The 13,414-nt window shown below is 45.3% G+C and overlaps 1 protein-coding gene across 1 annotated transcript in view; it reads left to right on the plus strand.

Annotated features, from left to right (window-relative positions):
* Positions 1–3,175, plus strand: part of ARRDC4 (arrestin domain containing 4) — a 75,393-nt gene extending 72,218 nt beyond the window's left edge. The window contains exons 11-12 of the mRNA XM_058811093.1: positions 251–405; positions 520–3,175. Of these exons, the coding sequence (XP_058667076.1) occupies positions 251–405; positions 520–576 (212 nt within the window). The 3' untranslated portion in view covers positions 577–3,175. The remainder of the gene's footprint in view (positions 1–250; positions 406–519) is intronic.
* Positions 3,176–13,414: the final 10,239 nt, after the last annotated feature.

The following is a 13,414-nucleotide window of genomic DNA, read 5'->3' on the forward strand; positions in this document are numbered from 1 at the left end:
AACTTCTGATGGTGGGAATATTCTAATACAACACAGGTTTGCTGCTGGAGTTATCCTAAAAGCACAGCACTCTCTGTATTCCTGCTGAATCACCTGAGTTTAATGAAAACATAATTTTAGTTACTGTATTTATGTGTTCAGTGCACTTCCAACACAGTTTTTGTGGTCCTGGATATACTGTAATGCAGATGTTCTTGCTGTGAGTGAGTGAATAGTTTGAAATATGACAGAAGCATCTCTTGTGTTTCAGCACCACCAAATTATGCTGATGTAGTGTCTGAGGAAGAGTTTTCCAGACATGTTCCTGCTTATCCACCTCCCATTGACTGTGAGGAACAGTTGTGTTGTCCTGTCTTTGCTTACATACAAGAGTTCCGGTTTCAGCCTCCACCTCTTTATTCTGAGGTAAGAAAATAAATAGCAGGTGGTGTTTTTATTGTCAGATGGCAGAAAAAACCCAAACACATACCTAAATGCAGGAATTGCAGGCAGTAATTGTTGTCTTTCTTCTCTACTTAGATTGATCCACATCCAGCTGATGTAGAAGAAGTTCAGCCCGTTTCATTCATGCTCTGAGGATTTGTAATGAGCATCATTGTGATGAATGTCTTAATCTTTCTGCTGCTTAAGCTGGTAGTGCAGCTAAAAAGGAAACAGTTTTCTTTTTCCAAACTTCAGTCTGTGTATGAGAAAGGCAAAGGAAAATGGAGAAGGAGGTGTGAGCACGTTTGGTGATAAAAGAGAACCTGCTGGATTAGTCTGCACAGAGGATAACTGGAGAGCAGCTGAGCTTTGGATACTTGAGAATTACCTGAAAATACTGAAAAGAAAATGCATCAGTGAAATACTGAATGTTTTCCAAAAAGTGGATACACTACACAAAGTACAAGGAGGAGATGTGTGGATCTTCTGAAGAGAAAAGAATTTCTATTTTGTTTGCAACGCTCTGGAAGAATGTATATAGCAATGTCAAGAACTCCTGTAGTAGAACAGAGTGTGGGGTAAGAAAACATTTCCAAAAGATTCCAGTGGTCAAGGGGCTTCAGCTTGGCACTGTCTGCATCCAGAAAAGGAACACTGCTGCATCACAGAGCGAAGTCTTAACGTCACATTGGCTGGGAAGCTGCCCTTCTCACGACTGCCAAGTGGTACTATTTCCTCATTCATGATGATCCCGAGGACACCGTGGATGACAGAAATGCTATTACACAATATTGCAAAGGCCACCATTTCCTGAGTGCAAGACACAAGTGTGGAACAAACAGTAAACTTTGAGATGAGCTTATGCACTATGCTTTCTTTCAAGGGATTTCTTAAGGGAATTATTCTAACCTCTTCTACTGTGAGTTCTTCTTCTGCATCTTAAGCCTATGGATAGCATGATAAGGGGAAGCATGGCAAGGGAGAAACCTTTCGCCAGCAGCAAGTATACTTAGCAAAAAGGACAATATTTATTTATTCAAAAGCCTTTATAAGCCTACCTCTGTTTTGGATATTTACTTACGGTCAGATTTGAGACCAAAAAAAGTCTTGTTAAAGCTCCAGTATACTTTAAGGTTCTAAAAGGGACCCTAAATGGTTTCTGTGGTTAGTGAATGAGATAAGAGGTGTAAATATACCCAGAATAGACATAGCTTATAACTGAAGTGAAAGCAGACATCAGGGGAATAAAGTTCTCTGGTAATGGCACAAAGCTTTTCATTACTCCTGCATTTTTGTCTAAAGATCTATTGTCAGGGGCTGCACTGGTCATTTGCTATCCATACTATATTTGTTGGTGTGTCTCATTGTTTGTTTTTGCTGTTTAATTTTGTTTTGGTGCAATATTTTAATGTTTTCTTCCTCAGGTCATTTAGAACAGTGAGAGTTTGTTGCTGCTAAGAGTGAAGGCACAGCATTTACTTGCCCTTCTGCTGCCTTCATTTAAAAGTAGAATGTTTGCTTCCTGCCAGCCATCAATTGGGAACAGTAAACAATCACCAACAGATCACTTACAGGAGCAGAAAACAGCATTGTCAACATGCACGTTTACAGTCCTGTCTGAAATACAGGGGATTTTGGACTACTAGAAACACTCCAGATGTCTTACAGAAGGGTTTGGGGTTAAAACGCGGTGCTTCATGTGGTAAAACAGTGTACTTTCTGATAATTACAAAAATAGCAATTCAGTTTCCTTCATTCCATCAATAACTGCAGTTTAAACAAGGTCTGAATGGTTTTTATGAAATCTGTCTTCACTTAAGCAGGGATTTTTCTACAGGCATACACAGATATATATTTTTAGTCTTCTTTTAGTTTAACTTCTTTACATTGTCTAATTTCTAGCACTTCACCTCAAATCCCTTTTGCATCAGTGTGGAAGACAGACTGGTGGAGATTGACATTTCCAAACTGCAGTTACTCCTTCCATTTGCAATATTTAGTATTGTTTTCTATAGCAAATGCAGCTTTAACCAAAATTTGAGTGCATGATTTAGGAAGGACATGCTAAAAATGATTATTTAAGTCTCAAGGTGTAGCTCTCATGCCTTTTTGTTTAAGGGAGGGCCTGCCCATACAATCAATGAAGGATTTTCATTCACATCATTTGGAAAGGGAACAGGCATCTTTTCCTTAAACAGATACCATTTTAGTTACTTGAAAAGTAATTTGGTTGTGTAATAACTTGCATGGTAATAATTCAAAATATTAGCTTAAAGAACATTAGGTGCTTTTTGGACTGTACTACCTGATAGGTGATGTGTGCTACTTGGCATAATCATGGTCAAGCAAACAGCAGTATGAAGGGTAAAGGTGTGCTTTTTTTTTTTTTTTTCTAAAATCTTTTGAGTTGTTTTCTATTCTTTGCAGATAAACTGTGGCCTTAGATTGTTTGCTGCAAAAAAAGTCAACTATTAAGTGTTTCTTAGGAAGCACACGTGGCCCTTCAAAGGAGGGGTGAAAACATGATAAAGTTCTGCTCTCTGGCACTTGGCTTAGTGCAGAAATTGATCCTTAAAAATAATTACTGTTTGCACAATAATAAGTTCAATATGCAGGGGCTTTGTTTTGATAACTGTGAAACAGTTTAAAAGAGACAAAATAAAAAAAGCTGTTTAACATACAGGAACATGATTGTATTTTGTACTAATGAATGAGCCCCATGGGTTCTTTGTTAATAAAAGTGTCAAATCTACATTGTGCTGTTCATCTTTGGTTTGGTGCTATGTCAAGAAATACCTGTATTCTACCCTACAGATCTCTAATTCTTCTCTGATCTAGGAATTATACCTTCATCTGTCACTGTTTTAGTTCTCTGAACTATTCATAACCAAGAACTGGAACAAATTGATCAAACAGGGCCTCCTCCCACCCATAGTTATTGTGTAATAGGGGCTCTTACCCGTAAGGATTGAAGGATGTGAGCTCTAATTGGATCTCTCATCTCTCATATTAATCTTAGAGGATATTTCATTGTTTCCTGTCGACAAGATTAGAGCAACAAACTAAAAATAAAGACATCAGAACAGCCTTAGAACCAGAGAGCAGAGTGACTGAAGCAGAGTCCCTGCTGCTGTGGGGAAAGAGGTGACAAACTGTGCCTGCCCCATGCTCACCTGAGCCAGGAGTGAGGTGATGAATCCGTCAGGGTCCTGCCTCCCAAGGGTTTGAGGAACAACAGCAAACAGTTATTTCTTCTTCCTGTTTCCATTTTTGAGGGAAGATGGCAGATTTCTTCCTGGAAAAGCATGGTGAAGATGCTGTTCAGGATTGTGGAATCACAGAATAGTTCAGATTGGAAAGGACCTTAAAGCTCATCCCATCCCACCTCTGTCATGGGCAGGGACACCTTCCACTACTCCAGATTGCGCCAAGCCTTTCCAGCCTGGCCTTGGGCACTGCCAGGGATCAGCCACAGCTGCTCTGGGCACCTGTGCCAGGGAGGAATTTCTTGGGTCTATTCAGGCACCAGAACCACCAGAGGAGTCATGATTCATGAAAAGGAAAATTCAAAACCTCAAATACTGGTCTTAGATTTTTTTCAAAAGCTCTGTCACTAAATGATAGTTAAATGTCTTACCATTAAGTTCACAGTAGCAATTCCACTTCAGCCACTGTTTGCTTTTATAGGGGAGTATTTCAGTTGACAAGCTGTAACTGTCTATTAAAATCTGTGTGGTGTTTAAACAGGTAGTAAAAAGCCAGGCAGAGATAGAGCAGCTCCTGCAGGCTCATGTTTGCAGCCCTGACCCTTCTGATGTTTGCATGGAAACGCACAGAGTACGTACAGAGCAAGAGAGATCATTTAATCAGCTCCTGGGGCATGTTCCAAATTATCAAAATAGCATGTTCCATGACTTCACCACCCACTTTGGACAGCAAAAGGGAATATCTAACTCAGTTTGTAAAATCTCTGCTATATATATAGCAATAAAAACATGTTGGGAGAGCACAGTTTGCAAACAATGTTGATTTGGAGATAATCAGTTGTTCTGCAACTCCTTGCAATACCCAGTCATTTGTATTCTATTTTCTAGTCAAATTCTGCTGATTTTTAGTGCTCTCCTCAGGGTATTGACTTAGCACAGGGACACAGAGCCCAGCCTTCAGACTGCTGCCTGTTCCAAAGCTGATTATATAATATGTTAACATCAATATGGACAGTCCAGGCTGCTGCACAAAGTAAATTCTCCAAAGAACTAATTAGGTCTAGGATGAACCCAGTCCACTTTTAGTATTCACATTTTATATATGGCATAGACAAGGTGACAGTCTCGTTCCAGATTATGTTGTCGTTATTTCTAAGCAATTAATAGGAAATGACAGTACAGAAAAGCTCTGCTAGAATATCACTGCATTATTGACATTTTAGGACAAATGACTAATAATAATTTTAAGTCAAAAAACTGTGAAAGGTGGAGAGTTCACTGGAGTGGCTGCTCATGCCAGCAACATGCTGTGGGCCTTCTTAGCTACACAGGGCAGATTCAGCTGTGCTGCTGATAGATCTCCAAACAGCCATCCCTTCAAATGAAAAGAGATCCTTCTTAGTTTTGGCTGACATTCAGCCACCTGGCTGCCTGTAAGGAGAGGAGAAAAATGAAAGCCAGGGTGAAAGTTGGAGCAAGTAGGCTAAACCCAGCCAATTTTTGGCAATGAAAAACTCTGGTTTTTACAGCACCTTGTAACAGCATCAGTCTCCCCATAAATGAGGCACTGGGCATTGATAGAGATGAGAACAGAAGCAAGATTTTGACTGCAAGGTCTTAAAGAGGATTGTTGCATACCCAGGAAGATTCCAGGTCTCTGTATAGGCCAGTCCTGTGTGATGTCATGTCTAGAATCAGGTTGTGTTGGTCACAACATACCAGATCCCAGCTGGAGGAGAAAGTAATTTTTATTGCTAAACTAATTAGACTAATCAGTGCACAAAAGAGAGCACAAGTGACAAAAGTTACAATTTCATTTAAATCTATTAAGGCTTGAAGTGCTTTTCTCCTACGTCTTGATGTGATGTGACCAATTCAGTAGCCTTAAGAAATTAAAAAGATAACTAAAGGAAATATTTTGCTATCCTGAGTGTAAAATGAAAGCAGAAAGGGAAAAGCATTGACTGACCTGACAGATTCTCCTTCTGCAGTAGCCTGGAGGAGATGTGGCTGAGAGGGTTTGTGTCCACACAGTCTGATCAAGTTCTGCACTCTGTGCCCCAAAAGTGGCATTTTGGTGTGAGCACAACTCTCCCTCACTCAGATCCTGGAGCAGGTGGCCTCATCCATCAATCCAGTACCTGCCCTGCACAGACACAAGGGACAGACAACAGTTTAGCACCAGGAGCAAGATCAGAAAGGCTGGAATTCAGGGAGCCCTCCCAAGCTGCAGCCAGAGCTTCTCCCACATCCCGGGCTGGAGCAGCTGTGCTGTCACCTGCAAGGATGGCAGTGACTCGAGGAGCTGCTCCAGCCCCACCTGGGAGTCTCACACTTCGGGGGCACAGAGCTGGAGATGTCTGTTAGCAGAGGTATGAAATAAAGGTCCCCAGGAAGGGCAGTTTGCAGGCTTTCCCTCATGTGATCCCACCTGCCATCGCTGCGAGAGGACTCTACACTCATCCAAACAAATTAACAATTCATTTCCAGCCCTGACACGAAGATTAACCCTGCCAATTAATTCCTTAATCTCTTGCTGCTGACAAGGCTCACAGTTGCCATGTGGATGCCTGTCCACTGGGGCCTGGAGCAGGGCCATTCTGTTTAATTAATGCTGCATCCAGGAGACGCTGGAGCTGATGCTCCAACAGATTTCAGCAACACAAACCAGAGCTGCAGCTCACACACCCCCCTGTGCTCAGCACCTCCACAAGGGCACACCCCATCCCAGTGCCTGTGGCAGCTCCTACTGCATAAAGAGGGCACTTTAACCAATCCAGAGACATTTAGCTGTGGTTTACTTGTAGAAAAATTCTTCTTGATATCATCTCCACAACAGATGTGATCAGAATTTTGCATGTTTCCAGTAGCAGCAGGAAAAAACAGCCCACAGAACTGTGTCATCTCCTTCCTGCTGCCTCAGCCAGCTGACAAATGTTGGGTTTGGGCTTGGGGCTGCAGGGAGGAGGAGCAGCCACGCTGAGGCTGCTTCAGAGGGAGAGGCTGGATGAGAAATGAGCTGACACGAGTTTGGAAATGTGTGAAGTACAGTAAAAAGGAAAAGCAATGCTCAGTCACCTCAGGGAATCTTTGTAAACCAGCTGTAACAAAATGGGTCAATTTTCCTTTGTTTCTATAGGCTTTGCCATATATAATTAAACAGACACTGCCCATTAAGGTGCTTTACAAAGTGAACTAATACTCAATAAAATCTATGAATAATATTAAATTAAAGACTAAAACCTCTGGACACATAAACCAGGAAACTGCAGGTGTATAAACTAAGCAAGCAACAAAACCCCCATAATTTAGTGCCTGTTACAACTAGCCCAGTGGGTGGAACAAGTGAAGGGATCCCAGAACTGCAGGGAACACATGGATTGTACAAACCCACACATAAACGGTGTTTACAGAGAAGGATGAGGAAGGAGGCAGGATGATACACTGGACAGGACACTCTGCTCCACACTGAAGTTGGGTAATGTCTGCCTTGGGGTTCTGTTGTTATTGTTGTTGTTTTTCATGGATTTGGGCTCAGTGCTCCATTATACATTGAGCTCCCTTCAGCCAGGGAGGGTCAAGGCCACCCCTTTGCAATGGCCAGACAGAGGCAAGAAAAGCCTGGGTTGTCCTGCAGCCCACCTGCTCCTGACAGGGCAGAATAAACATCTGCTTTTGTAACTCTGGGGAGTTACAAAAGGGGAAACGACTTTCAATGCAAAAATTGCATCTACCTGATTGGAACAAGCTGTGCAGGTACACTGGTCACACTGCAGAGGTGGTGCCTTCTTCAGAACATCCTTTTTTTAAGGTGTGCAGCAAAGCCAAGAGCAGCTTGAGGGCTGGAGAGATCAGTATTTCTGCAGTGCAGGTGATTTTGCAGACACCGTGTGCACCGTGTCACTGGAGAGCCAGCTCATCGTGTCCTCAGGGTTTGTTTCCATGGGACTTGACAGAAGGACAAAAACCTCATGGGCTCATGGCATGGCATTTTGTGCAGGAATCTTAAGCTGTCCTTGTTGATTCTTCTCAGCATTTCCCTCGTGAGGTCACCTGGTACCAATCCTCAGCAGGGTTTGGGGCTCTGGGACCACGTGGCTCCCACAGGTGTGTGCGGCCAGGGGTTCATTTGCTCCTCTCTGCAGGATGATTTGGCAATTCCTTCTTTTCTGGAGTTGTCACACTGCCTTCTAGGAGCTCCTGCTATAAATAGGTCTTGGGTGGATGCCAGGGATGTATTTTTTCCAGGCAGAAGCCCAAACCTAGCAGTGAAACACTTGACTATCAAACATGGCACACCAGGACAGGGACAGGGTTAGAGAGAGGGGCTCCACTGGTTGTGCATTGTGTGAGCTGGTAGGAAAGCCCAAGCAGTGCTTAGAGCAACACCCTTCCCTCTTGCACTCAAGTAATTTATCTTTCTTAATTTATGAAATGCAACTTTCGGCCATCCACACCAAACACTCTGAGCAGTGCTCAAGCCATGCACAGATATTTTGCTGAGCCATTCTGTCACTCCCTGATGCACTTGGCACATCACAGGCTGAATCCTCCCTCAGCCCCACTCCAACCCCTGCCTCAGGCCAGTCCAAAGCAGAGAATTTCCATGAGGACTCAGCCTCCCCCTCCTGCTCAGATAGGCTTCACCCAGCAATCACAGCAATCACTTGCATCTCCTGTTTGATCCCAGCCAAACTGTCCTATGGGGATCTGGCACACACTTGGGATCCAGGCATGTTGGGAAAATGACTTCAAGGCTGTTTAGAGAGGTTCCCAACAGCTCACAGTTCAAGGGGATCTCCATGTCTGCCTGCAACACTCACTGTTAAACACATGCTGCCAGAAAATTTTCCTTTGGGGAGGGAAAAGCATGACAGAGAATGCCTGACATGGAGTTCAACATCAGCCTTGGCATGTTTTAATGTAATGCAGGATGGAAATCCAGGATGGACCAGGCTTGGTTGTTTACCATCCCCTCTTTCTCTCCCCCACCCATGCTCTCCATCCATTACAGTGGTGCCACTTTTCCCAGGCCTCAGCCATCACCCACAGGCCTGAGCAGGCAGGGATTCCTCCCACTCCTTCAACTGCTGCCTCCTTCCCAGACAAGGGCACGCCAATCACTGTTATCTTGGCTGCATCACAGCTCCAACCCCTGAGCAAAGAGGAGCTGTTCTATCCCCAGACCTCTCTGTTCAACCCTTCCCTGCCCCTCACACCCAAATCACAGGGATCCTCCAATCCCTGCCCAGGGCAGGGGGTGGCAGAGGAGGGCAGGGAGCAGGGCTTGCTGTGCTCTTGCTGTCACAGCTCTCTGTGCCAGCTGAGCTCCTGTGAACCGAGCAATGGAACCATCAATGCTGTGCCCCAGCCCTGCTGTGCCCATCCTGCCGTGCCTGGCATGTGTTCCTGGCTCTCTGGCTGGCAGGGCTCTGGGAGGCACTCTGGGATGCCAGGAGATGCCCCTGCTTGGTGAGCCACCATTGCAGGAGCAGCAGGGCAGCCCTCCTGCCCAGGGTCTGGCACCAGGACCTGGCTCACACACCACAGGCCAGCTCCCGTGCCAGTGCTTGTTTGAATAATGGCATTATCATCCTGGCACCTGCAGAGATGTTTGCAATTTGCTCTCTTGCACCTCAGTGTTTTAATTGATCTCACAGCCTGAGATTTTCCTAAAATATTCAGTGGTTTCATGGCCTTGCTTTGCCTTCAATAGACTGCAGTGCACAGTGATGTGTCACTTGTTCTCTTGGTGATCTTGGCCTTTTCGGGCTCTGGAAATCCAGATGCTGGCTTTCCTGCCCTCATCCCTTGGCATCCTTTTCCTGCTCTCATCTCTTGGCAATGAAATGAAACCAATTTGCAAGAAAATCTACTGCAGACATTGTTGTCTTCAGCTGAGTGGAAACTCCCAGATGCTTCTGCTGTTGCTGGCTTAGGAACATTTGTGGTTTCTGGCATGTCCTTGACAGGTACGAAACCCGTACAACTGCTGAGTCATGAGCTGCACAGGGAGTGACACAACACACCCCACAGCCAACTTCCAGAGGTGGCCTTTGGCTGAAAATTCCCTGGGAGGAGGCAGAGGTGAGCACCAGAAGCATCTGTGGGGATGGTGTGGGCTCTGGGCCAGCGGCAGCCGGGAAGAGGTGGCCCCAACCAGAAAGGGGTGTGTGGCTTCCACAGCCTCGTGGAGGATTAGGCAGAGCTCCTGGGCAGGACAGCTCACCTTGGAATGCTGCTCCTTCCCTGGGTGATGGCTGTGACGGGGGTGAATGGTGTCACACCTGCCTGAGAGCCAGCAGCAGAGACAACTCTCACTCCTACCTACCCAAAAAAACACACGTGGCATCCTGTCCTCTCACCCCATGCACCCCAGGGCACTTCTGGCAGATTTTTAAAGAATGTAATTACCAACACTATGAAGAAAAAAGGGTGAGAAAACATTTAGTCTCCATCAAGGACGCACTTGGAAGGAATTTGTTTTTCTGCATCAATTCTCTGATAGCCAAAGGATTCGCTTTTTGGAAAGCATCCAAAATCCACAGCTGGAAGTCTGAGTTCCTTCCCTCTGTCTTTTAAAGCAGAAGGGAAGGAATGACTCTGGAGAGACCCTGCCGCTGCTGGGCAGCAAGGAAACACCCTGGGCAGCTCCTGTTTTGAGAGGCACATCTGAGACACTGCACTGAATGAGCCAGGCTGGAAAGGATGGAGGGGCAAACAAAACCATCAGCACCACACACAGACCTCATGGCCACAGAGATCTCCAGTGAGGGACCACAAGGACATGGTGCAGTTTGCTTTAGGATAAACAGGCAACCCAGTACATTTATCCAGGGTTACTCATGCCAATAGCAGCCACAGCCTATTGTAACATTTCCAGAATTCATTAGGTGCTTCCCCGCCATCCATATGAGTAATAATAATAACAACGATTAATACTTCACACATGAACAAGTTAATCCTGCTCTTTTAAAAGCAAAAATATTGCTGCCCTTATTTTATGGGTGGGAACCTGAGATAAGCAAGGAGGGTGACCTAATCATTGTTATTCTGTGGAGTACACGATCACTTACGGTGTTTCGGCGCCTGGTTCACTTAGGTAATTATTTTTGTGATCCACCCATAAGTAGAACAACAGCCACAAAGGTTTGGAAATGGAGAACAGACCATGCTGCTTCGGAGGACACTGTGTGCTCTTCTCATTACCTCTGACTGGAGGCAACAGATACAGGAGTTTTAGGGAAGAAAAGCAGGATATGATGGAGGAATCCTGCTTAGACCTTGGCTCCAGACCCAGTGAGCACCACAAGATTCATGCACATTCACACCCTACCCCAAAACTCTTGGTGTCAGGGACAGGCACAAAAAGGGGACAAAGATTTTAACATCTGTCTGGAATTCAGCCATGGCTGGATTCAACATGATGTAGAAAGGACAGAGGGTCATCCATCTCTGAGCCCACAACCAGCATGAGAAAACATTTCCCACCAGGCAGAGTCAAAGCTGTAGTTGCCAATCACTCTGTACTTCCAATAAGCTTGTCCTGGAAAACTCTCCAAATGCTACTGACCCATCAGTCTTCAGGACATCCTGCTCTTTGTGCTGAATTCACCAAGCACACAAACCTGCTCCCACTTTACCTACCTCATAGCTGTTATTTCAGATAGCAGAAACTTCTGCTTTTAGCTCCAAACACTCAAACCCTTCATAAGAATAAAATATTTAAGCCTTTATACCAAAATCTCCAAACACTCCATAATCACTACAGTAATCCCCATAATACATATCCATCCTGCAGTCAGCCTCCAATCTGTACTCATCAGAGCAGTTTTCCTGGGGGATTCAGGAGTCAGTGTGGGGGATTCAGGAGTCAGTGGACTCCTAAACCCCTGCCTGCTCTCTAACACCAGAGGAGACAGGGGACAGGCCAGGAGCTGCAAGAGTTTCTGTGCATTCAAGGAACCATTTCACCCTTGCCTACATCAGGCACATTTCAGGAACACTGGAAGCTGCCAAGCTGGAGGAAACCTCAGTGGAGGAGGCACTCAGAAAGCTTGTGACTTAAACCAGCTTACTCCTGACCCTGCTGGAATGGCCCTCCTCAGCACACTGACCACCAGAACTGCAGGATGCAGCTCACAGGGATATTTCTCTCAGTTGTAGTTTCACCCTCATTCTAAACTCAGTCCTCCTCAAAGGTGTCCTGTTTCCAGCTGGGATAGAGTTAATTTTCTTGTTATTAGCTGGTACAGTGCTGTGTTTTGGATTTAGCATGGGAAGAATGTAGATAACACCCTGATGTTTTAATTGTTACTTACAAATGCTTACCCCAAATCAAGGACTTTCAGTTTCCCATGCTCTGCCAGTGAGCAGGTGCACAAGAAACTGGGGGGAAGAGAAGTGACCAAAGGAATATTCTGTACTAGAGAATCTCAGAGAATCCATATAAACTGGAGGAAGTGGGTTGGGAGATGCTTGGGGACAGGCTGGGCATGGACCAACACATAGTGATCAATTGTGTTGGGTTCTATTCCTCTCTCTCTCTCCTTGTACTTACAAATAACTATTCTTACAATTAGCAATTACTATTATTACAATCAGCATGAATATATTACATTTTATTTCAATTAATAAAATGCAATATCTCAACCCACAAGTTTCACTTTTTCTTTCTGATGCTCCTCCCCACCTGAGAGAGAGGATGAGCAAGGGGGTGTGCTGTACTTAGCTGCCAGCTGGGGCTAAACCATGGCAAAAGGTGACAGCAGAAACCTGTGATGGTGGTGCACGTCAGAGAGAGACATTGAACAGTTCCTGGGAACATCCAACCTGTCCCAGAGTGCACCTTTTCCCACTGCCACCTCTGCCTGGGGGCAGAGCTGCTGCTCAGTTTATCTAAACTGGTGGCACAGGCAGCAGAACAACTGACTTGTGCGCATGCTGCTCTGGGATTTGTGCAATCGTACCCAGCAGTTTCCAAAGCTTTGGGATTTTGCAAAAGAGTTTGCAAAGCAGCAAGAGGCCTTTGAGAATTGCAGCCCTTAAAAATCAGCTCAACCATGTTGCTGCTACTTGCTGGCAAAAAAATCAAAACGTCACCTCGGTCACATGCTGGACTGTGGAAAAAGGGGCTGTTTTCTTCATCCTGCCCTGCTAACCACAGTCTGAGAGATGTGAGGAGGATCATGTGCTCTCCTGCAGGTTGGGGCTGGTGGAGAGAGCTAGGGAGGATGGTGGAATTTCAGATTGGGTTTGGACACGCAGCCTCGCAATGCCAAGTCAAGAAATCTCATTGGGTCTGAGCAATGAACGTGTCTGACAGGGTGCCAGGAGAAAGGGAAACCCCAAAAGGATGAGGAACATATTCAAACTCCTTAAGACTCATGGAGTCCTTTTCCAGAATCCAACAATCACTGGTCCCAAAGCTCTTCCCACCCTGACCCTCTCCTCATTACCCTGTCAGTGATTTGCCCATTGGGCTTTTCCTGAGCCAGGTGCTCTGGAGCAAAGGCGTGAGGCCATAACTACATCTGACTGCAACAGACAGTGAGGGGGCCCACAAGCCTGGCATGTCCCCAGAGCGTTCCCAACCCCACCCAATTCCCAGAAAGGATTTTCCAGTGGAATGGCATCTGCAGCTTCTTTCTACCACACTCAGGACCCTCAATTCAGGAGAAGACTGCTGTACCTCCCACCTTTCTGTTTTCTCTCTTTCCAGTCCAGAATCCATCAGTAAGGGGTTGGACAGCAAGGAGCAGTGTGGCACCTCATGAAGGAGGGTG

The sequence above is a fragment of the Ammospiza caudacuta genome, chromosome 10, assembly GCF_027887145.1.
Source record: "Ammospiza caudacuta isolate bAmmCau1 chromosome 10, bAmmCau1.pri, whole genome shotgun sequence".
Classification (NCBI taxonomy): domain Eukaryota; kingdom Metazoa; phylum Chordata; class Aves; order Passeriformes; family Passerellidae; genus Ammospiza; species Ammospiza caudacuta.